The sequence below is a fragment of the Uloborus diversus genome, chromosome 5 (assembly GCF_026930045.1).
Source record: "Uloborus diversus isolate 005 chromosome 5, Udiv.v.3.1, whole genome shotgun sequence".
NCBI classification, from domain to species: domain Eukaryota; kingdom Metazoa; phylum Arthropoda; class Arachnida; order Araneae; family Uloboridae; genus Uloborus; species Uloborus diversus.
In genome coordinates this window covers 149,955,072-149,981,344 of record NC_072735.1, presented here as the reverse complement: position 1 = coordinate 149,981,344, position 26,273 = coordinate 149,955,072, and the positions used below count along the sequence as shown (strand labels likewise).

General features: G+C 35.4%; 1 protein-coding gene across 1 annotated transcript; it reads right to left on the bottom strand.

The window, feature by feature from the left end:
- Positions 1 to 1,255: 1,255 nt before the first annotated feature.
- LOC129222342 (biogenesis of lysosome-related organelles complex 1 subunit 1-like) lies at positions 1,256 to 26,273 on the bottom strand. Its single transcript, XM_054856840.1, has 5 exons — positions 25,890 to 26,273; positions 24,266 to 24,338; positions 15,192 to 15,324; positions 5,172 to 5,256; positions 1,256 to 1,480 (listed from the first exon to the last, which is right to left on the bottom strand). Exons 1-5 carry the CDS (start codon positions 26,032 to 26,034, stop codon positions 1,461 to 1,463), a joined length of 456 nt encoding a protein of 151 aa, XP_054712815.1. The 5' UTR covers positions 26,035 to 26,273; the 3' UTR covers positions 1,256 to 1,460.

The window sequence follows — 26,273 nt, the reverse complement described above, 5'->3', positions numbered from 1 at the left end:
AGTCTTAGCCTCTCGTGGTTGCATTGAAATCAGAAAATTCTTCCTTTGAGTGCAAACGCTTCACGTGGGTCAGCCAGGGATCGAAAATTGCGTTTCTGGAATTTCAATATCAAAATTGCCAAAGACAGGCCTTGAACCTCTCCTCCCACCAACATTACCAAAGGTGGTCTAAAACTGCTTTCAACAACTAACTTTGAAAATTTTATTTGGGAGCGTCCGCCCGTCCCCCCTCTTGTCAAAATCATTTAAAATAGCCTTAAATTTTGTTTAAGGACTTGAATTTTGAATAATTACAGGGGGAAAAAGCTTCCAAAAACTACCCCTAACATGTTCAAATTTGAATAAAATTGTTTCTGGATTTCCAATTTCAAAAAATCGTTGGGTCTCTCGACGATATAAAAGCTGGCCCAAAATTGCATATTTTAGATTGTTTATTTTCGAAAAATTTCTGGGAGTGGGCCCCCGGATCTTTTTTCCTCTGAACATCTTCTAAGATCGCCAAAAACTGTTTTTAAACTAAAATTTTGAAAACTGTTCGGGGAAAACTTCTTAATGTAATTAGAGAAAAAAATATGACAATTGTGTTTTTTAAGTTTCAATCTCAAAAAAAAAAAAAAAAAATGGGGAAACGCCTTCAGACCGCTTTTTCACCCTAACATTAGCAAAGATCATCTAAATACATTTTTAAGGCCATACAAATTAGAAAAAGTAGATACTCTTCTCAATTTTTATGCTAATTTCTTTATAGTTCTGGGGCCAAAGGTTTAGTGTCGAGCAAGTTTTTTTTGGGGGGGGGGGGCATGTGCCCCTCCCCCTGACGCTACGCCTATGTACGTCACTGTTCTGCAAATTACATGACCCCAACATAAGTTTGGGATAATAAAACCTGAAGTTTTGGGGGTGTATAATTCCCAGATTACACTTACTCCTTCCTTACGATGTTCTTGAGGGAAAAAAAGATTTTTGTAAAAATATTTTCAGATGCTCCTAATCCATTTCAAGTTGTTTAGTAATTTATCTGCAAGTATTTTTTGTTTTTAGATGTATGTTTCACTTTTCATCATTTCCTACTTAGGTGCCTTAGGTATAAGCCTTTAAACCTACAAAATGCATTATTTCCTTGATTTTTTAAGAGAAAATTTACTATTTTACAATTCATTGAAGAAAGTGGTAATAGTTATGCTTTAATATCAACAACGTTGTTTTTTTTCCATCTGTCCTTGAATGAATATCCAACTACCTAAGGTACTGCATACAAAGAAATTTTATTACAACAAATTATTTAAGCTACATAAAATGTTGTAGCATTATATTAAAAACATCTTGTTTTATTTAAAATTTATGTAAATACAAAATTGAAAACTGAAAGTCTTTGCGAAAATGTTTCAATTTATACAAAAATGAATAAATTAATTGATAAATGTGCATCTAAAATAAATCTTTTGTTTATTGCTTGTATTTCAAGTTTCATCTTGACCAACTGCAAGAAAAGGAAATTTTCGCTATAATTTCAAAATATACCAAAGACAAATCAATGGCAAAATTTTATTTCTTAAAAAAAGCATTAAAAAAACAGTAAGTAAACATTAAATTGTTATTTTTTACCATTCTGAATATGTAGATACAATTTTTCTGTAATACATGTGCAATTAATTCACTTTTTCTTCTGATTTGCATTTACTTGTTATCGTGAGTCAAAGCTTTGCTAAATTCTTTTACAGTAGGTTATTTAATAATAAAAGATACAATGTTGGTAATTGAATAAATCATCTATTAAAGATATACTACCCCTAGAATAATAGACAAGATGCCAGTAAGATTTGTTGTGGTGTCGATGCACTTGTTTGGGGCATTTTTTGTGGTATGGTTTGGGACCTTTTACTAGCCCAGTCAGAATTTACCATCCTTGCGCGGAATATAAACTACAACAGCAATATGTCATGTCTTCAAACCAAGTGTTTAAAGTCATTAAAACCAAGGGTTTTAAGTCATATTGCTAGTCATACACAGTCAAACATCGTTATTGCCACACCGGGATTTCACGACACTCCGAATGTCAGGTCACTTTTTCAAAGTCCCGAACTTGTGCCATGTAATCTTAACGTTGAGTGGCTTCAGATTTTGCGACAGTGTTTTGCGGTGAAACTCCGGTTATGACAACTTTTTTTGCTGCTCAGACACTATCAAATTTTTCTTTGCAATTGAATCATTTCACTAAAATGAAAACATCTGGAAAAGTTTATTGTAGGAATTTCTGACTTTAAGAAGAGATAAAATACTTGTGTTATAGACCACGCATGCCACCTCAAGAATAGCAGAGGACAAGTAAACAAGTTCTAAAAGCTACAGATGTCACACTTTGAGGGACAAAGGGACAATAGAAAGGAATGTAAAGCAGATGGGTTTTATTACTGGAGGAGAGAAGCAGCAAGAGAAGAGAAACATCATAGCTATTTTAAGCTGTAGGTGGTCACTAAGGGTGTAAGCTTCTTCCATGAGAGAAAAATAAGAGCCCTTGATTAGATTGAAAAGGAGCAGAACTTTAAAGTGGAGAAAAGAATTAGAAACCGTTTTTCCACTCTCGGAAGGTGGGACTTAGTCGCTACCTTTCGAGTTGCACCGTCAAAATCTAATGGAATTGTGGCCAAAAGTGAAGAGCACTTAATTGGTTTCTTTCTTGGTGATAATTAAAGGAAACCCTTTTTTATTCACTTAATAATCAACTTCGTAAAAAGTAGAAATTAAAAATGCTATTCAAAAAGTGGGAGAATTTTTTTTTTTATAATTTTAGTTTTATCAACCAATAATTGAAAACTACATTAGTTAAATCGAATTCAAACAACAAACTATTCATTTATTTATGAAATATAATTTTGTGATATAATCTGTTTAATTGTGAATTTTTAATCTGTTTCGGTTATGACATCGCTCTGGCTATGAACTCGCTCTGGTTATGACGACACTTTGAATTTGAAAGGTGTCGTGATAATGAGGTTCAACTGCATATTATTCCTGGAGGCCCTTGAAACTACCGGTGTCATTGTTTTCCCGGTTAAATTGAATGCCAACACTTACAAACACATCTTAGACAGTCAAGTTGCCTTGAATGTTATGGGAATTTCTGGAGAAATATTACTTTTAATGCAAAAATGATCGTCATGGTACGTCAAGCAGTGTTATCAAGATCTGAATAAAAAGTATCTTCTGTGTCTTGCTCAAAGTCCTTACTTAAGCCCCATTGAACATCTACGGGAAGAATTCGAGCAATGTTCATGAACCAAATTACTATGTCCAAAATTCACAGCTGAACTGGACACTAATGCTGTTAGCAGTAGATCAATACTTGTTTAATATAAAAATATTGTTAGCATAGCTACAGCACGTGGAGGACGATTAAGAAATTAAAGTATATTTTCTTTCCCTTACGACACAACATCTTGCTGTCCAACCATTGTCGTAGGATACTGCATTTCAAAGTGCATACAGTAATTATTTACAACATGTGTACAAAGTTCTAACTGCAAAAAAAAGTATTGAATATAGTTTAGACTTGGATTTGAGTAATTTTTAGTTGTTTGAACACATGTTTAAAAAATTATGTGATTAGTCTTTAAGGGAAATTTTTTAGTTAAGGAATGTTTACTGCTTATGTGGACTAAAAGCTATGTTTTTTTATTCACTAGCTCAAATCCAAATTTGAAAGACTATGAACAGTTTTAAAATAGGAAGAATCTGTTTCTTTATTGAAACATAGAAAAAAGTACTGATAAGAAACACTATAATGTATTATTATTTAAACCATAGTTGAACATTCAAATGGAAAAAAAAAACAAAATTTAAGAAGTGAAAACTTTTAACATTTATAAATGAAACAATAGAACAAAAATGATTTTAAAAAACATTACGCACACACAAGGCTGCAAAAATATTGCAGAAACATGTTTTAGAGTTATAAAGGAAAATTCCTTTATCAATGCACTAAGATTTTAAATTTGAGATTAAAACATTCAAAGCAATTAAAAAAAAGCCGGAAAAAGTAGATTAAGAAGTACCGGATAGTTATTGCGATCATCAGTTACTGGTTATTAAATAATCAATAAATGTTAGAAAAATAAAGTGGTAACATCAGCAACAGCTCTGAAGAAGGTTCAGACACCCCAAGAAAGGATAAATAAACAGAACCTGATAGGCTTCAAATTTAAAGAAATTAAGCAGAATAAAAGAACTAACAGAAGAGAAAATGGATAGAGAGTAACAAAAATTTAAAACTTTTCAAACATACAAAACCCCTAATAAACATAATTACTATTATTTGCTCTTACACTCAAGAAGTAAGAATAGTATCAAGTACAGGATGTGGCAAAAACATGTGAAAAATTTTTGCAAATACAATACTTTCTTTACTTCATAAAAGGAAGTAAAAACATATCTTCGAATGTTTTTGATACATAAAATATATATAATCACGAAGCTTATCCATGTGGCCCGTTGTTGTTCAATGTTACAAATGGAAAGGCATGAGAGGTGACAATGTCACACATTTAGAGCCGAATATTCAGAATTTGGTATCAGATAAAAGTGCATTTAATTAAAAAAACATGAAGTAATTGATAGCAATAATTATTGGTTCCTTTCCTGATCCATATTTTCTCATGATGAAAAGAATGAACATTTCCAAGTTTTATATGTATTCTAGCCCTTAGGTGCGGCCCACCTGCAGAAAAAGTTTAGGCACCACTGATATAGAAAATTAAAATGCTTTTTTAAAAATTTTATTATTTTTCTGTTTGCTGCATTTTTTTTTCTTTGGCTAAAAAAGGTTCATTATCTGGGATTAATTGTGGTTTTTGGAAAAAGAAGGCCTCTTGATAACCAAAAGTCAAAGAAACATGGCAATATTATTTGGCATACTTTTAAATAAGGGCACATAATCATCCTACCCCCCCCCCCCCCCCATGTATGATTGATGATACATGCAATGATGGTCTTGAATCCTAATTCTTTTTAATACCACTAATAACTGAAAATTGCTATTGCTTAAGACATTTACATTTGGTTTGAACAAATAAGCAAATGTGACATAATACATTTTAAGAAATTTGTCAAATATTTAACAATAAATATTTTTAAACAAAAATTACATTGAAAACAAGGAATATTTGAGCAATTACCTTTATAAGCATATTCTAATGCACTTGAAATAGTCCTCATGTCGCTTTCAATACTTTTAGCCCAATTTTCAACATCACCAATTTCCTAATAAAAACAAAAATTAAACATACAAGACCTTTTCTTCATATTCATTGCACAAAACGAGTTACAACACAATTTTATGCATACAAAATAAAGAGCTGATCACTTTTTACATTACCTTTTCTGTGATCGCTCGAAATGTTGAAATAAATACAAGTGTACAATAAAAAATCAGCAGTCACCACTCGCCAATGAAATGTCAAGGTAAGAAATGTGAGACAGTTAAGAAACTTGCCATTGTTCGTCACTTTAGTCACTACTGTGCACTATCTCACTGCACTACCTTTCAGCACACAACATTTATGGTTCCCATATTCTTCCCCTAGTTCAGTGTAACATTTTCTCCAGATAAAAACTCTTCTATTGATATGTGCTTTTCAAAAAAAAAACTTTTTATAGAATTTAACTTGTTTTGATAATATATGTACTTCATTAATTTAAACTGATTTTTTCAGATTATAAACTGAATTATTTAACTATTATGTTTTAAAAAATCTAACGATGAGTGGCCTTTAACTTCTAAAAAATGGTGAATATTGTACTAATTCTTTCCTTTACGTACATTATGATTGCTTTATTTTCAGACAGACCTTTACTTTCATACATTTTCACAAGTGTTTGATAAAACTAAAATGTGTTTACTAATAAAAAGGAAATGAAACATTATCTGATGAAAAAAATAAATAGTTTACCTGTTTACAATATATTAAAAACCAAAATCGATGTTAGATCCATAAAGTATTGCAGACATATATTTTGGAGGTACAGCCAGCGTTTTCATAAAGCAAAAGTTGCAAGATAATGAATATGATAGAACCCATGTCAATTCAACAAGGGTGTTACCTTGATAATCTTCAAATGTTTTGAATGTAAAATATGTTAAAATTCATGAAAAGGTAAGATTAGGATACATTTTGGTTTTGACAAAAAAAAAATTCACAATTTTCCGAAAAATTTGGATTTTTGAATTACTGCTGTCCAGCACAAATGATTCAAACAGGTCAGCTAGTACAATATTAATTCCTCCAGGGTTGGTACTCAATTTCAGAAATAAAATGAAGGAGTTTTGGAGCAGTTCTGAAAGAGTAAAATGAGATTTTGAAGGAGTACTATTGGGCTATCCTTAAATAATGTTGCACTTTTTTTCAACATTTTCGACTCCTTTCCCCTTTGTCAAAGTGTCACACTTCACTTTACTACTCCTCTTGTCACATGTCATATTATTATAATAACTGTGATGTCATTTTTTGTCACCCTCTCTCTTCCCCTTGTCACAATTTCATGAACCCGTCTCCCCCTCAAGGCACAGGCCCAACGAGCAGTAGCGGATTTTAGGGGGGGGCACAAGAGGCCTGTGTCCCCCCCCCCAAGGATGAACTAATTTCATTATTTTATTTATTACTTTTTAATTGACCTTTCTTATGCATTTTTTACGTAGTTAATTAAAAAGAACACAAAACTCATACCGCATATTTTTAATAAAAGTATATACAGCATATTTTTAATTTTTGTTTGCTACAGAAGTCTTACTGGAGTCAGAGGCCCAGAATTGCAGAATACATTTAACTCACTGTTTTTGAATTCAAGAGACCGTATTATCGCAATTCGTCCACTAATTCCTCTTTGATGGATCTATAATTAACTTTTTTTTAATGTGAAGGCGCACCGAAAAGAGTCATTTTGATCCAGGAACCTATTTGCGAAATAATAGATTTCTTTTTCTGCTTATAAAAAAAGCAAAATGAAAGAAATCATATAGTAGTTTCTTGGGAAAAACCATGATTTTTAATGGAAACGGCATGCAGTATCACTATGTTATCTCAACTGTATCATGGCTTTAAAAAAACTTATGTTAAACAACTGTTTTGAAATTCACACAGAAATAGTTTCTGAATTCTTCAGTAAAACTTATATGTTATGAAGTTATGATTTTCTCCATAAATTAATTAAAAAAAAACTCAAGTGAGGTATGGGTTTATTTAATAACCTTGCCTTCGTGTTATAATCATTATGACAATGCTCCTAAGTAAAGCAGCTCATTGTCCAGCATCTCGATGACTGGGTTTCGTATTTAAATATGGCTTGAAACATTAAAGATGTTTTCCATCCACATTCAAAGTACATTAGTGCAAAATATTCCTGTACTTAGATGTAGATTCATTGACCTGAAGGAATCCTTTAAAAAAAAATTAAAAAACACGCACATTTAAAAATAAACGAAGGCGGGGGGGGGGGGTTACTCGATTTCCCGTGACCCCTCCAAAACATTTTTCTGTGTCCGCCCCTGCCAACGAGAGTGACAGACGACATTGACGCAAAAAAAAAAGAGGAAGAAAAAGAAAAAAAAGAATAAAGAAAAATGGGGTGGGGGGACTCTGAATAAGAGAAAACTTAAAGATTAAGTGAAATTTTCTCTTTTGACATGTACTCTTATGGTACTTAAATAGATTCAATTGTTTTCTAGTGAGCAGTTCTGATTTTTTTCTTTTTTTCCCATGCTTTTTTTCTTTTTTTTTCCCTTTTCTTTTCGTTTCCCCCCCTTTTTTCTTCTTTCACCCTTTTATTTTCTTTCTTCTTATTTTTCTGGGGTATGGGAGGGGCCCGGTGATATAACTGACAAGGGGCCCGCCTTGGCTCTCATGACCTGTCAAGCATGACATCACTTGTGGATGCGGATGACCCTTTTTACAGTATCATAACTGCAATTTACTAAACAATTGTTTTTTTTAACACAATCACTAAACAGAATACATCTTAAAAATACTTATGAATTTTTAAATAATAATTAGAGAAACTGACTTTTGCTGCTGAGAGTTTGGTGAAGGGAAAAGCAACAATCATAAAACTTGAAAAAATAGCCAAACACCATTTAAGCATGTTTTACTACACTTCAGAAATGTCTTAGTCATCTAATTATATTTTTACCTTCAACTTCTATGATCAATTTGTAACTCACATCTTTTGAAAAATATAAATATACTGTTACAAATCCTGTAAATAGTAATTATTGTAGTAACGTAACCTGTAAATAGTTTCCCGTAATGAATATACAACCCTTAACATATGGCTAAAGTATACAACCCCCTATTCTTTTTTTTTTCTTATTTCATTCACTGATTTTATCAATGGAAGTGTAGTTGTAGAACGTTGTAGCATTTTCTGGAATATTTGAGAGATTTCTTTTCGGTGTATTTAAGCCGTTAGCAATGGATAAACAGTTTCGATTGATATTTCGAACTGAGAGCATTTTTGCTCTGTTTATAGCGAGGCATTTCGCTGTGTGGTTTTCGTATTTGGAAGTAAATACGTGTGTAAACGTTGAGTTTACGGTGTTGTGTGATAATTGCTTTATTGCTGATGAATAATTTAGCAGTTGTTGACGATCTTTCCTGTACATAGTGTAAATAAATTTCCTGTACTTTTATCAAGAACTGTGTCTTCATTTCAAGAAAGTGGAAGTCGCACCGAATCCGTTACAATTTGGCGCCCAACGTGGGGCTACTTCAGGACTTTCTTGCAGTAAGTGTGACTTTGGACATTTTTTCATAAAGACTTTTTGAATTTGGACTTTATTTTTATGGTGATTACTCGCGCAATGGATGAACAATTAAAACAACTTCTTGACGCAATCAACTCTGTAAAAAATGAATTGGCGACTAACCAAGAACAGTTAAATAGTGATTTAACTGCTAAAATTACTACAAGTCAAAATGAAATAAAAAGTGACCTAACGTCGATGAAAACCATGATGGAGAATCAACTGACCGCCATGGGAGATAAAGTTGATGCTCTGGAAGAAAAATTTGATACTGTGGAAGAGCGTATCGCCAATATGGAAAATAAGTTGGAAGAAGAAGACAAGAAATATACTTCATTTAAGGAAGAAATAATTAAAGACATGGAACGGAGATTGGCGACCGCGGAAAGCAGTTCTGTACAGTTTGGCGCTCCCACATCTGTTGCTCGACCGTCCATTAAACTTGCCACATTCGATGGGAAAACTTCGTGGCAGGTTTACAAAACTCAATTCATGATAGTGGCGGAAGCGAACGGATGGGACTCTGCTACCAAGGCCTGTCATCTTGCAGCATCCCTGAGAGGTGACGCAGCGTACATTCTCCAGACCCTTCCGGACAGCCAATGCCTGAATTTCGCCGCCCTCACATCTGCGTTGAAGCTTCGCTTCGGTGAGAAGTGCCAGAAAGATTTCAGCCGACTCCATTTGAAGTCCCATTTCCAGAAAACTGGGGAAACCCTGCAAGAGCTAGCGGCGGATATCGAGAGACTGTCGCATTTTGCTTTTTGCGACTGTCCTGCGGATGTTCGAGACAACCTGGCACTCAACTACTTCATCGACGGAGTTCGAAATCCTGAGATCCAGAAGGCCCTCCGGATGGCGAATGTAAACGACTTGAAATCCGCTTTGATGTATGCGATGAGATACGAGGCCGCCCAAGAAGCAACCCGTGTGGATCGCCATCTAATCCGAACTCAGGAAGCTGATGAGTCTGATTCCAGGTCGTCCCACCTCGCTGAACTTGAGAGACAACTCGGTGACTTGGCAAGACATCTGAGCAGCATAACAGCCCAAAAGAAACAAGAGCAGAAGTGCTGGAAATGCGGTACTGAAGGGCACCTGCGAAGGAGTTGTCCGGCTCGCCAAGCTACGCGAGGGAAAGAGATCACCTCCACCAGAGCTCTGCAGATTTCCTCTTCTAGTAGCGGCAGTAATGGACTTTTCATTTACGCACATGTAAATGGGAATCCTTGCAAACTGATTGTCGACACTGGAGCCAATGTGACAATCGTTAGGACAGATGTGGCTCGTGAATTTGGATTGAAACTGTTGTGGACATCGCCACGCGTAAGTCTCCAGACTGTGACAGGTGACAAAATTGAGATTGAGGGTAAAGTGGACTTGGAAATAGTGTTTGGGAATGCCACCTACCATCATACGGCATTCGTTGCTGATATCACGGACCCCTTCATTCTCGGATTGGACTTTTTAAAGAAGTATGACTTCAACCTCGACTTCAAGACTAATGAGCTGCACTCGATGAGAGAAGACATAGCCGTTTTCCCCGCAGAAAGTGATGTAAAATCCGCTCATCAAATAATAGCCCAAACAGATTTATCGATTCCCTCAAGGTCAGAATCATTAATACCTGGCTCCCTTGAAGAAAGCAATAGTTTTCGATTTGGACTCATTGAATACCCTAACCTAAGCAATAACCTAAAAGGAGTGCTGGTAGCATCTACGCTTGTGGACCTTTCTAAGGATGTAATTCCTGTGAGAGTCGCCAACGTGAGCGAAAGGCCAAGGAATATCCGGAAAGGTGAAGTGTTAGCAACTTGTACTCCAGTAAACTGCATCATTAGAAGAATCAATTCCCCCGAGACTGTGTCTTCTGAGTCCCTTACATCGAAGTTAATTGGGAGTGCACCATTAACGAAAGACCAAAGAACTGCTGCGGAACAATTGGTGGATGACTTCAAGCATCTGTTTTCATCTACATCGGAGGATGTTGGCCGTACGAATTTAACGCAGCATAGGATCTACACTGGAGAACACCCTCCTATTAAACAGCATCCAAGACGACTACCGTTCGCCAAGAAGGAAGAGGTTGAGACCCTCCTGAAAGAGATGAAGGAGAATGATGTAATCGAACCGTCATCCAGTCCTTGGGCCTCTCCCATCGTCTTGGTCCGAAAGAAAGATGGCTCCACCAGATTTTGTGTCGATTACCGACGGCTGAATGAAATCACCAAGAAAGACAGCTACCCTCTTCCACGGATAGACGACACCTTGGACACTCTTTCCGGACACAAGTGGTTTTCGACCCTGGACTTGACGAGCAGCTACTGGCAGGTTGAAATACACCCTGATGACCGAGAGAAGACAGCGTTTACAACTGGACAAGGCTTATGGCAGTTTAAAGTGATGCCCTTCGGCCTCTGCAATGCACCAGCTACGTTCGAGCGTCTTATGGAGACAGTGTTAAGAGGACTTTCCTACGAATCCTGTCTGGTCTATTTAGACGATATCATTATCGTGGGACGCAGCTTCGAAGAACATCTGGCAAATCTTAGGAAGGTGCTGCAAAAGCTTAAGGAAGCCAATCTGAAGTTAAGTCCATCCAAATGTAATTTGTTCCGCCGGGAAGTGAACTATCTTGGTCACATCATCTCTTCTGAGGGTGTGCAAACCGATCCAGAGAAGGTATCTGCGGTCAAGAGTTGGAGTCATCCTGAAAACATCCATCAGCTGCGAAGTTTCCTGGGGCTCTGCACGTACTATAGGAAGTTTGTGAAGGGTTTTTCCAACATTGCACGGCCTTTGCATAAGCTGACGGAGAGCAAGCAAAAGTTTGAATGGTCCAAAGAATGCGAAGATGCATTTCTACGACTGAAGGAGGCTTTAACATCAACGCCTATCCTCGCCTATCCTCAGCCTGAAAAATCCTTCATCCTGGACACTGATGCGAGCAACGAGGGCATCGGAGCTGTTTTATCCCAAGAAATTGACGGCAATGAACATGTCATCGCTTACTGGAGCAAATGCTTATCAAAGTCGGAGCGAAATTACTGCGTCACCAGAAAGGAGTTACTGGCCATAGTGAAAGCTGCAGAACACTTCCATCATTACCTCTACGGCCGAAAATTTCTGCTTCGGACAGATCATGCCTCATTAACTTGGCTTTTGAACTTCAAAAATCCAGAAGGCCAGATAGCCAGATGGATACAGCGGCTCCAGGAATATGACATGGAGATCAAGCATCGAAAAGGGTTATCTCACGGTAATGCTGACACTTTATCAAGGAGACCCTGTCCTGAGAACTGCCACTATTGTTCCCGAATCGAGAAACAGTATGGAACGACTAGCCCTCTCGCCTATCAGGTGACAGTGACTCCAATATCATCAGAACCTGATCCATGGAGTGACGACCAAATTAGAAAAGATCAACTTGAAGACCCCGACATAAAACCAATTTTGGAGTTCATGGAAAGTGACAGTCGACGCCCTAGCTGGCAGGACGTTTCCATCTTCAGTCCTGCAACAAAAAGATACTGGGCTTTATGGAACTCGCTCCATTTACGGAACGGCCTGCTACACCGAAAATGGGAATCTGACGACGGCAAAACATCTAGGTGGCAGTTACTACTTCCCCGATCAAGGATTTCAGATGTTCTGAAAGAAATACATAGTAGTGCGACTGGAGGACATTTTGGTGTCTTGAAAACCCTCAATAAAGTTCGGGAGCGCTTCTTCTGGAGCAAGGCGAAGGATGACGTGGAGAAGTGGTGCCATTCTTGTGACGCCTGTGCTGCTCGTAAAGGACCGAAGAAGAGAAGCAGAGGGAAGCTACATCTGTACAACGTTGGAGCTCCTTTCGAACGAATTGGGATCGACATCCTGGGTCCTCTACCAAGAACTACTGATGGGAACAAATACATTCTTGTTTCCATCGACTACTTCACCAAATGGCCGGAAGCATATCCCATTCCAGATCAAGAGGCTACCACCGTAGCAGAGACTCTAGTCCAACATTGGATCTCGAGATACGGAACACCTTTGCAGATTCATTCCGATCAAGGGAGGAATTTCATCTCTGCTGTGTTTAAGGGCCTATGTCAAATTCTCGGAATTGAGAAAACTAGGACAACACCACTACACCCACAATCGGACGGCATGGTGGAGAGATTTAACCGCACAATCCTGAATAATCTCTCACTTATGGTATCCAGAAATCAACAGGATTGGGACAAGAAGCTACCTTTGTTCCTGCTGGCCTACTGCAGTGCTGTCAACGAGACTACCGGATTTGCCCCATCTCAGATGCTCTTCGGACGAGAGCTTCGGCTACCTTGTGATCTCGTCTTCGGTCGTCCTCCGGATGCGCCTGCATCGCCTGAGGAGTACATCCAGGATCTCCAGGCCCGGTTGGAAGACGTTCATAACTTCGCACGAGAGCGAATCAACATCGCGGCGGAGAAGATGAAGACCAGATACGACACAAGGTCTACTGGACATGAATTCAACGAAGGCGACAAGGTTTGGTTATGGAATCCCATCCGACGGAAAGGCCTTTCACCCAAATTGCAGTCGCATTGGGATGGACCCTACAAAGTCCTTAACCGACTGAATGACGTCGTAGTGAGGATCCAAAAATCACCTAATGCAAAACCTAGGGTTGTACATTATGATCGGTTAGCCCCATACTATGGCCATAGTTCATGAATATTACGTAAACAACCATGGTTGATAACATAAAAGTTGTAGATAATTTTTTTGCTTTTAATGTTTAGTAATATTTCTTGTTATTATTGTGTTTCCTATGTATCTGTTAGTTATTAATTAATGTGAATATTTGTAAACTTGTGATAGAAGTTCGACACCCTTTCTGGGGATTGTACTGCCCGGGACGTGCAGTCTTTAGGAAGGGGGCAATGTTACAAATCCTGTAAATAATAATTATTGTAGTAACGTAACCTGTAAATAGTTTCCCGTAATGAATATACAACCCCTTAACATATGGCTAAAGTATACAACCCCCTATTCTTTTTTTTTTCTTATTTCATTCACTGATTTTATCAATGGAAGTGTAGTTGTAGAACGTTGTAGCATTTTCTGGAATATTTGAGAGATTTCTTTTCGGTGTCTTTAAGCCGTTAGCAATGGATAAACAGTTAGTTTCGATTGATATTTCGAACTGAGAGCATTTTTGCTCTGTTTATAGCGAGGCATTTCGCTGTGTGGTTTTCGTATTTGGAAGTAAATACGTGTGTAAACGTTGAGTTTACGGTGTTGTGTGATAATTGCTTTATTGCTGATGAATAATTTAGCAGTTGTTGACGATCTTTCCTGTACATAGTGTAAATAAATTTCCTGTGCTTTTATCAAGAACTGTGTCTTCATTTCAAGAAAGTGGAAGTCGCACCGAATCCGTTACAATACGAAATTACTATATCAAAATCGTCCTTATACCTTTGCCCTTGTGACGATGTTAAGTTGCCGATCAAAGTTACTGTCATAGAGGAAAATTTTGTAATCTTGAACTAAAAAAGAAGGAGTTTTGTAGGAGTTAAAACCAAAATGAAGGAGTTTGAAGGGCCCTTCAAAAAAAATTTCTGAATAAAGGAGTATTGGAGGAGTTTTGAAGGAGGGTACGAAACCTGAGTATAAATACTCCCATCTTTTGGACTAAAAAAAGGGCTTAATTGTAACACTGAAACATGTGACTACTATTCTTAAGATTAGGTAGTTACATATATTTTTGACCTTCACGTTTATCTTGCTCTTTATTATGGAACAAGTTCATTCAAAACAGTGGTTTAATTACTCTGAGATAATACATGAAACTTTGAATGGAATTTTCATAACTAATTTTTTCAATTACTTCACACAAGAATTGTTTCATAGAGCTTACTTCTGTTGTAGATGGTAAGGAAGAGTTTCTCCTATTGGTTTATCGCTCCTCTATCCTTTGTGATTGCTCTTACTTCTCCCATTTGAAACTACCTGCTCACTTTTGGGTACAGTTTTAATTCAAGACATTATGAAGACAGTGAAACATTGATTTACACTGAGATTTAAAATTTAAAGGAAAGAAAAACCCAATTTTTAGCCCCCCCCCCTCTTTTTTTTATCTTCCTTTTGCATTAAGATTTAAAAAAAAAAAAAAACAAGATGGCAGACACATCTACTATCTTGCCTGGAATACTCATACATTTTTCTCTTTTCATATTCCATGTGCAATACACATGCAACCTTTTTTAATGAAAGAGTCAATAAAATACAGGTAAAATGAACATTTTCTTTTTCCACAATTAATTTTGTTTAGCAAAGACAAGGATACATACATTTTATTCACATCAATGCAACATCTCTATGAGATTCATACTTATTACACATATCTTTAATTTTTAAGTATACATACTTTTAAAACTTGACTAAAATTTTCAACCAGCTGCAACCATTGAGTTGTTTGTTTGGCAAAATTTGTGACACTAATATGTAACTGTTTTGATTCCTGGTCCAACCTTTTTTGATTTAGATATGCTTGAGCAACTCTGCAAATAAATTTAAGAGATATGTAGGAAATAATACAGCAGTTAATCAACATCAAATTTGTTATAAGCAGTCATTTTTTCATTAAAACAAAAGAAAATGTATGATATTAAATACATTTATACTTTCAATCCATACTTAATGAAAATAATAATAATTTTGATGGATAAAACAAGAAAACTTGGAAAGCACACTGTAAGCGAGCCCTAGGTTGGTGGAATGGCTAGAGCGCTGAACTGGGAATCCAAAGATAGCAAGTTCTGACCTCAAAACCGATGTTTGGTTTATTTCCCTTTTACTTTCCTTCCTTTCTCTAAGCGGTAGAAATATGTAAATAGCTTTAATTTGCATTGTTCTCAAATCTTCTTCCCACAGTTTCTGTATAAAAACCCTCTCTCTAGCTGAGAGTTGACAGTTGCAATATTGTAGCCTGATACCTCATTGGTTTCAAATAAAAATGTTTTCACCTCTACAGTGTAGTGTGTACTTAACCTACATGACATTTGGATATTAGGAGATTTAATACATTATTAGGTTAAATATTTAACAACTAATAATAGTACTGTCAAAAGTACAGTAGAACTCTGATTTTACTTGTTGCACTGGACTAGTGAAAAAAAATGCACCAAGTGGGAAAATGTAAAACCATGAGCAGAAGTTAATATCTAAGCATATGGTTCATAAAATTCACGCTTGTCTGATGCACTCGTGAGATAAATGGGTAATATTTACCCATTTGTTAACTAAATTTTTTTCTTGGTTTCTAATCGCAACTAAAAACTGTTACAGAGTTTTAATGCTTTGAATTGATACCCCTTTCCTTCAAGTAAAGAACGCAGTTACTAAGCTTTCACAAATGAGAAAAAAATAGGCTATGATGACGAAATGAACAATTACAGAAACTAATTGAAACTAGCTCTACTTTAAAACCGTGGTCAGATAATGCAAGAGAAGTTGAAATCCTTGGACTCTAAAACCCTATAAGGAGTTAAATCGACCCTTTCTAAATGTGGCAATAAATTTTGTTTTGACGTGCAATGGCGGATTTAAAATATAACAAATGTTGCAATTGCGCGAGAGGCCCCATAACCATAGGGCTACCGAAGGAGTTACAAAAATGCGAATGATAAATGTTTTACAACTTCTGTGATCCCCAAAATGTATTTCGACGGGCCCCAAACTTGTAACTCCGACGAAGCGATACAGAAAAGACTGCATTACTGTGATTCATATTACAAATATCGAAAAATTAAAAATTACCGTCGGTTCAACGGGAATCTAATAAAATGACACAAAAATCGGTTTCGCCATCTCATATTTGTTTCCATGGTCTCCAATTCGGCAATATATCACCAAATGATAGTCAGTCTGAGACGCTATATTAGTTTTCATTGAAATAAGTAATTAATAGCCACAAAAAATGAGTAAACAGGCTTTTCAGAACACCTGATCGAAAACAAAAAGGGAAGTGCACAACTGGAACGTCGGCAGATCCCACATACGAAACTTTAACCTTCTACCGATTATTATTTTTGAGTTATGACTTATGACAGATACATACGTATATCCTGCTGCAAGAAACAACGCAATAGTTAACTTGTTTGGTACCTGAATGTAGTATTAAATACTCTTCTAGGGATGACTAAAAATAGAAATTCATACTGAAATTTAAGTAAATAATTTTATATGAAAACAACAACTCCATTTACTTTGTATTAAAAAGTAAAATAGCAAAGGTCCGTTTTTTTTTTTTTTCAAAAACATCGGCCAATTCCATCGGCTTTTCGATGTTTTTTAAGGCCGATGGGCTGATGTTTCCCGCAAGTTAGCATCGGCCGCCGATGCCGATGGCTAAATTGTTGAACCATCGGCGCCGATGCATCGGTCGAGTCCTACTAAAATACTGTATTTTAGAAAGTAATTAACAACTAGTATTTTGAAGTCAAAATAGTTTTTATGTGCTGCAAGAGAAAAGAAGATCCAGTGATTGGACAATTGGATGGAAACTCTTTCGGCTTACGACTTGCATAAAAAAAGGCAATAAGACAAAACAAAAAAATTTTATAGCGACTTAAAACAGTTTTAAAAAATTCATCCTGAAAAAAAGAATTTGAAAAAAAGTTTTTGTCAGTCCATAGAGAAAATGATTGAAATCTATTTTGAGAGAAACGTGTTAAGTATGTTTGTTTTCTGAAAAAGTGCAACATAAAATCCGGAATATTTAAACATTATTAGTTTCGCAATTTTCACGGCCCAACAGAAAATAATGTCAAAAGCAGGATAACGTATAAAACAGACAGTATAAATTTGGGGTTCCACTGTAAAACAATTATAATTATAAATTACTTTATGTAATGCATATTAACAAAGTAAAACTTTCAACAATAACTGACACATAGGTGGCTCATGGGGGGGACAACTGCCCCCTCACTTCCAAAAGTAAAGGGGCCATGTCTCCCCCCCCCCTTCCAGAGTTAAAAATTAATGATTGATTCAAAATAGAATTTCATATGAAAATTAATTTATTTCATAGAAGTAATAAAATCTAAAAATTCCAAATAATTGAACTTTTCTCATCTTATTTCAAAAGAATGGAACTTTAAAATGGAAGAGAAAAGTCTATGTTTTACATTTGTCCCACACAAATTTTGATGCCATATTCCAAATTTTTAGAAGTTACTTAATTAATAATATTAAAAGCCAGTAATATATATCAACTTTACAACAAAAAAAAATTTTGCTTCAGAAGCCACAACTCCCAAAAGAGCCACACTTCTTTGGATGCACCAGCTGTCTATGAACTGACATAATATTAATAATAAAGAACGGTATGCTCACTTCCCCAGAAGCAGAAACTTTCTAGCCTGTCTGCGACACTATTTTAGGCAGTTGAAAATAATCTACAGCATTCTTAGAAGTTTTATTTTAAGATTTCATAAAATACACAAGTCCCTTGTAAAGGTCAAGACTTAGAAATTATCTTCAATAGTTTATACATGGGTAAACATACAATTCTGTTTTTAGAAACTTAGGCAAGTAATAGTCTTGTCTCTTTCCATCTTGCGAATGACCAAACATGGCACCCACGCGAAAAATTCATGATTATAAATAGATTTTTGAATTTGTTACGTGAAAGTAGTAACAAATTCAAAATCCTTAAAAAACTACAATTAATATGAAATAGTCAGTTTTTAGCACATTGGTTTCCAAAGCTATGAAGATAAAATAATATTCTAAAGATAAAATTTTGCATTTTTCAAGGCAATAATTAAGAATTATACGAAAAAAATGACACATTTTGCATACTTTTCTTCAGTTTGCATTGCAATAAACATCCAATTCCATTTATGAAAACGTACTGTCCGACCGTCATGAGAAAAGCCCCTGCCGAAGTGTCTTGGCCTGTCTGTTGCTATAACAACGAGGCGCGTCTTATTTTCAAAAGGGAAGCTTAATGTTGGAAAAACCCGTATGACTGCTCAATGCGAGAGGACGAGTGGCGAAATGGCGCCAAAAAACTCCTCCTGCTAACCGTCGAAGAAAATGAACGAATTTTGTTTCTATGGCAGTAGACGGGCTCAGACTTAACGGCGGGAGCTGTTCTAGTGAAAGACAGACAGTAGACCTATTAAAGTGTCTTGCGTACCAAGCTAACATCTTGGGAATGACCAAACATGGTGACTACGCCAAAAATTAAGATGCAAATTTCTGAATTTTTTGCAAAATATAATTACAAAATAAAAATCCTCATGAGATGAACATTTTTTTGTGCTTTTGCGCCCAAAGCAATGAGGATAAGGTGAAAATTTAGAGATATTTTCATTAGTTTCCAGTTAAATAAAACATCCAATTCTGCTTTGTTTTTGAAAACATAGGCGACTGTTTTTCAAGCTGAAATGCTGAAGCATCCATCACCTTTCCAGTCAAAAAAAGATCTTTGCCAAGTTGAATTTCTCTTTAGTTTCTTTTGTTTATTTATTTTTTCTATCTTTCTTTCTATTTGTTCTTTGAAAAAATTGTCTGCAGGCTTCTGAAAAATCTGCGACGCACGTCTCACGTCTCGCAGTTTCTGCTACCGGGCTGACTTCCAGATCACTAATACAAATGTGACGACCAGCAACAGGCTCTTGGCCCAGCTAGGCTGGTCCTAGTCAATTTATTAGTCCCCAATGAAGATCAATGGCCCTCTTAAAGCTATCCACCCACTTGCTCATTACCACCTCTTCCGGTAAGCTGTTCCAAGTGCCCACTACCCTACTAAAGTAGTAGTTTTTCCTTATTTCCAGGTTAGCCTGTACAAATAACATTTCAAATAAAACATACTAATACACAATTATCTAACTCTGCATAAGAATCTTTTGTAACATTTAGACACACATTTTTTATGTCAGATATTTGGATTTAACTACAACCCTAATCCTATCATACTTACCTCATTTGTAGAGTTTACACCAGTCAGATTTGAATTGTACGTATAAGCAATGGCTGAAGCTCTCTATTTTTATACTGCATCATGTCTTTTCGAATCTTTTCATGTCATCATCAAATTTACTTAAAAAGGAAAACTAAACTTATAATCTATAAATCTCTTATCAGACCTGTACTCACATACTCCTCAGAAACCGGGACATTGACACAAAACGATGAAAAGGCCCTTGATGTCTTTGAATGCCACATTTTAAGGGCCATCTTTGGAGGAAAAGAGGTTGATGGTATTTGACACAGGTGCTAATACAGAGCTGTATCATGCTTTTAAAAAACCTGATGTGGTCAAATTCATAAAAATTCAAAGATTCAAATGGGCTGGCCACGTTATAAGACTAAATAAAGAACGATCAACAAACATTTTTTTGGCTAAACTTACAGGAGTTAGTACAAGGGGTCGACATAACCTCAGATGGGTTGATTGTATTGATAAGGATTTTTCTACTATAAAAGTCAAAAATTGGCAAGCCTTGGCCAAAAAAAAGAGATGCCTGGAAGAAAATTGTTGAGAAGGCCAGGGCCCACCCAGGGCTTTCGTGCCACTGAGGAAGGAAGGATTATGTCTTTTAATATTATTTAAATTAACATATTTGTTAGTATTCACAGGATTCGTTATATAGTTGAAGCATTAGAATTGACATTTTAGCTCAAAATATTAGTGAAGCAAAAAGCTCAGATTCGACATTAGCACAAATGAATATGCTGACACACATTTATTTGCGTTAAGCATAGTATCAGGTTTATTGATGTGTGGAGTAAATGTAAACACGATTGGAATGCTAGGGATGGCCTGCATCTGAGCTCTACGGGGGTCAAAATGGTTAGTGGTTTGGTTTTAGAGGATTCAGAACCAAAAAACTAAGTTGGAATGGGGGGCATGCTTTAAGAAGCAGAATTCGAATGGGTACTAACTATTGGGATTTTAGTAGAAACGGAAATAGGGTGGCTAGTAAGAGAAAAGATTTTAGCAATTGGGATTCAAATAATCGCACAGCATTAAATAAAGGTAAGATGGGCTTACTTAAGGTTTTTTATACAAATGCTCGTAGTATTAGGAACAAGATGGAAGAATTGAAAAGCATAACAATAGACGAGAGGTTGGATATTATTGGAGTTACCGAGACATGGGCTACCGAAAGTGATGATGATTTATTATCTATTGCTGGGTATAATTGGTTTAGACAAGATAAAGTAAAAGAGGTGGTGGGGTTTTATTTTATGTCAGACACACTTTAACTTGCAATGAATTGGAATTAATGATAAACCTAATGAGATTGATATGATTTGGCTGGAGTTGATGAGCAATAAGGGCAATAAACTACGTTTAGGGAACATTTATAGGCCACCCAACTTAAGCCAGGGTCAAGATGAACAGATGTTTAGTATTATTAGTGACATTTCAAGCAAGGGGTCAGTCATTATAATGGGAGATTTTAATTTTCCAGGAATTGATTGGAATAATTTTTACCATAGTAATAGCAGAGAAGAGAAATTTTTGAAAGTAATTGGTGACTGTTTTTTTAGATCAAATTGTAACTCGGGGTACTCGACAGGACGTGATTTTGGATCTAGTTTTCTGTGATATGGAAGGTTATGTTCAGGGGTTATGTGTAGGGGAACACATTGGAGACAGTGACCACAACAGTATTAGGTTTGGGATTACATTTGATACGCACAAAGTAGAGAATTTTAGGTTTGTGCCCAATTTCAGAAATACTGATTTTGTGGCACTTAGGCAGAGTTTGAAAGCAGTTTTTTCTTCTGGATTGGACAATAGCGATGTGAATCTTCAGTGGGCAGAGTTTAAGGAAAAGCTAGCGAAAACGGTTGGGGATTATGTTTCTTTTAGGAGAAAGGGTGTCAACACTAAAATTTGGCCAATGTGGTTCTCCAGGGAAACTAAAGACGCTCTAAATTACAAGCAAGCTGCTTTTCATAGGTTTAGAGAAACTGGTCACAGTGCAGATAGGCTCCAATATTGTAAGGCAAGGCGTAAATTTAAGTATTTGGTACGGATTCAGAAAAGAGAGTTAGAGCAAAGACTGGCAGATAACATAAACAGGAATCCCAAGAGGTTTTTTGCATACGCTAATTCAGGGAAAGTTCGAAATAGTCATATTGGGCCACTGGTTGATGAGCACAGATTTTAATTAAGGACGATAGTGATATTGCTAATGTTCTTAATAACTTTTCGAGTGTTTTTAACGATAACTGTATCTCAACAGTTGATACCAACAAGACACAAGCTATAGTACAGCTTGAGGACTTTGTATTTTCCAGGGATAACGTTTTACTTCATTTGAAAAATATTAAAGAGACTAAGGCTCCGGGACCTGATAATATTTATCCAAATATTTTAGTTGAATGTGCAGAGGAATTAGCAGATGTAATCGTAAATATTTTCAATGCTTCTTAAAGCTCGGGGACAGTGCCAGAGGACTGGAAAGCTGGCTAACCAGGGTTGGCTTTCTGCCGGCAGAAACTGGTTTCTACCCTGCCGGTGGCAGAAACTGGTTATAACCGGTAAAAACCGGCAGAAACTGGCAAAAATTAAAAAAGCATCTTTATCAATTCAAGTAATTACAAAATGATATTTATTTAAGTAAACTAAAGAATGTAATTCCATTTCATCATTGTAAAAAAATTAAACTCATTGCCCTTTATTTAGTTTGATCAGAAAGAGATTTGTTTAACTGCTGATGCTTGTAACATTTGGATTAATCTAAAGGATGAGAATCTTATGAGCACGTAAGAAAAAGAAGTTACAGATTTAAACAAGCAGTTACTGGTTGTCATTTGCTAGCTTATACGCGTCATCTAAAATGCTTGGGATTAAAATTATCATGTGCTCAAGAAGAAAATGCCAGAATTTTACTTGCCAATAGCAACCTCGATTTTCTACCTAATATCACAGCTTTACAAAACAAATTGACCCTATTTCCCAAAACTTATTTTTCCAGTCAAGTTTTAAAACCACTCCAGTTACTACATAGTGGACCAGTTTAAAAAATATATACAATTGAAGAAAGTTTCATGAATCTTTGCTTGATCCTTGATGGCATTGCCATCTAGTTCTTCTGTTGCAAGAGTATTCTGTTATTTCTCCTCTATTCATATTAAATTAAGAAATCATTTATATTTTCAATCCACCTTTTCTTAGAGACAGCTGCAGAGTGCAAAAAACATAATGTTTGATTTTTAACGATATTGTAATTAAATTGTGCTTTGGCTAACATTTCATTATTTTCCTGTGCTAAATTCCTATTGGGTATCAAAGATTTCTTTTATGTCATTTTTTGAGTTTTTACCAGTTTCTGCCACAAATGTGGCAGAAAGGGGTTTTTGCCATGCCGGTTTTAACCGGTTTCTACCAGTGGTTTTAACCACCTCGGCAGAAACTTGCCAACCCTGTGGCTAACATTACACCGCTCTTCAAGAAAGGGTCTAAAGGGAGTGCGGGAAATTATAGACCTGTGAGTCTATCTTCGGTGGTTTGCAAAATTTTTGAAACATTGATAAAAATTAAGATAGTAAATTTTCTAGAGACTAATAATCTATTGACTAGTTTTCAGTACGGTTTCAGGAAAGGTAAGTCTTGTGCAACTAATTTATTACATTTCTATGACAAAGTTATCATGGCTTTGGACAATAAGAAGCCTGTAGATGTTGTTTACATTGATTTTCAAAAAGCTTTCGATAAGGTACCGCATGTTGCTCTACTTTGTAAATTAGCTGATATAGGAATAGGAGGGAAAACTTTCATTTGGATAAAAAACTGGCTGACCGGAAGGAAACAAAGGGTAGTTGTAAGTTGAAATTATTCTAATTGGAGTGAGGTTTTAAGCAGGGTTCCTCAAGGATCAGAGTCTTGAGCAAAGAAGAGACCGAGGAGACATGATTCAGTTGTTTAAATTTATTAAAATGAAAGATGTTACGGGGCTGAAGTTTAGCACTGAAAACAGGACAAGGGGTCATTGTTTTAAGCTATTTAAATCTCAGGCTAACATGGATGTTAGGAAAAATTATTATTTTAGCAGGGTAGTGGAACCTTGGAACAGTTTACCGGAAGAGGTGGTAATGAGCAAGGGAGTAGATAGTTTTAAGAGGGCCATTGATCTTCACTGGGGATTGTAAATTGACTAGGACCAGTCTAGCTGGACCCAGAGCCTGTTGCTGGTCGTCACTTTTGTATTTGTATTTGTATTGTAAACTGAAATAATAAGTGATTTCCTAATATTTACCAATTCAAATAACAAGAAAATAAAACATTGACATAAAATTATGCTTTTACAAAATAAAAGTAATTCATAGCTTTGTGTTGATGAAATATTTCACATGAATAAACTACACAATTGAATGAAATTCTTTGGGTCTCAGATATATAGCTAAGATTAATTTTTTGAAGTTCATCCTCAAAGCCTAGTTTTTTTTTTTTTTTTTTTAATTAATCATACATACCCAACATTCAAATGATCTACTAGAGCTGAAGTTAAAGTACTTGCAGCAACAACTGCTTCCTTTTTCTTCTTTTCTAAAAGATATAGGAGAAAAAAAATTAGTCTGAATATTAACATCTTAAAATAAATTTTCATTTTTTTGGAATATGAAAAAAATAAATAATCAATTTAATTAGAATTGCTTGATAAGGATTAAATAACAATACTTTATCATTGATATTCTAAAACTCGGGTTCAAGCCGGTCATTTCGAATTTTTTCAGGGGGGGAGGACAAAAATGGCATATAATCAATGCAAATTATTAAAACAGGGATAAGATTTTTTTCCCAAAAGGGAAAATTCTCCAATCTGGATTATCCAACTGGAAGAAAATAACTATTGATAAAGCTGGTTATTAAAAACACTTAACTACCTTTAATAAAGACAATTTTGTTTAGATAATTACGAAAAAATGTTTAAAATTTTAGATTAATAAAAGATTGTACAATGTACATCTTATGCTTATCTTTTCACTTTCACTTGCTATCAACCTGCTTCTAAAACTACATGTTTGTATTTTCACAACCATTCTTGATCCTTGCCTTCGGAAACTCATGTTGGAGCTTCCCTGAGCTTTATACGTCAATTTGCTTTTAAAATTAAAAAAAAAAATTGTTGTTGCATTTAATTGAGAATTTTTTTCGTGTAACCCACTTTTATGCACATTTTTTCCAACACTTCAAAATTTAAAAACTAAGATTCCAGTATTTCTATTAAAAACACCAGGATTTTCAAAGTATACAAGAAAGATTCTCCCGCCCCCTACCCCTGACGTATCATGTACAAATATTTCAATCTTGGATTTAGTCAATTAAAACCAAAATAGTTTACAAGAAAAAGATTAATGTAATATGAGGGCCATACCATTTTATGGAACGGGACATTTAGAGTAGTTTTTGCTCCATAAATGCAAATAAAAGCTAGAAATTTTATTTTTATTAGCAAGAGTAGGGATTTGTCATGAGATGAGAGGTAGAACATAAAAAGTTATATTGTTTTTGCAGAAAATAATTGAGGGTTATGCAATTAAATGCCTGTGATAAAATGGGACTCATACGTGTTGGTTCTGTCAGACATTTTAATGCATAATTCTTCAATGATTTCCATCAAAATAATTAACTTATGCTTTACACCACTCTCATGACAAGTCCTTACTGTTGCTATCAAAAATAAAAATTTTAGCTTCTTTTATTTGTATTTACGGAACAAAACCTTCCGACAATAATACTCCAACTGTCCCGTTCCATCACATGGAATAGCCCATAAGACCTTTCATTTACATTTTCAGCAAGTTTAGAGAGACCAATTTTTCACCTACATAGACAATAGTCTGTGTAAATGTTAAGCATAAAGCAAATCTCTAAAATGATAAAAAGTACTCATTTAAATTTTTAAGAATTAAAAGTTAAATAGAGAAAATGCAGATATTTAATTTTAAAAAATGTTTTGAAAAATCTAATTTTCACTGGCCCAAAATGTTTTAAAGTTAAAAACCCCCGGTTTAAAAGTTGTCATTGAAAAGATTAACATGTTTTTCTTTTCCTTAAGACAGTACAAAAACATTTTGAGTAAAATATTATTTGTACCTAATTCTTCTCGTTTCACAGCTTGTTTTGATTGATGTTCTTTAACTAAGCTCGACAACATTGTAATAAAAAGAAATATTAAACAAATTCTAAGATTTATATACTTATGTATCTTCAATAACAATTCGTAATATAAAGCAAACATTCAATGAAGATTTTTATATGCATTCACTGCACGGAGCAAAATGTACAGCATAAAAGTTTTGAAGAAGTTGCGGGGGGACAATAAGAACTGAAACTTCGAGAGATATGCATTCAGGTATGTTTCAAATTATTGGAGGAAGAAAAGAGGATGTGAAAAGAGCAGTTAAACACTCAAAATGTTGAAAAGTTAAGCTGTAAACACACAGACCGAAAACCGACACCCAAATCATTTGACGAACA

What these genes read in the sequence shown, in the direction of transcription:
- LOC129222342 (XM_054856840.1), bottom strand. Translation starts at nt 26,034, where the DNA reads ATGTTTGCTTTATATTACGAATTGTTATTGAAGATACATAAGTATATA. An exon ending in TGTGAAACGAGAAGAATTAG is followed by an intron (nt 24,339 to 25,889) that starts GTACAAATAATA and finishes TATATCTTTTAG; the next exon opens with AAAAGAAGAAAAAGGAAGCA. An exon ending in ATTAGAATATGCTTATAAAG is followed by an intron (nt 1,481 to 5,171) that starts GTAATTGCTCAA and finishes CTTTTCTTGCAG; the next exon opens with TTGGTCAAGATGAAACTTGA.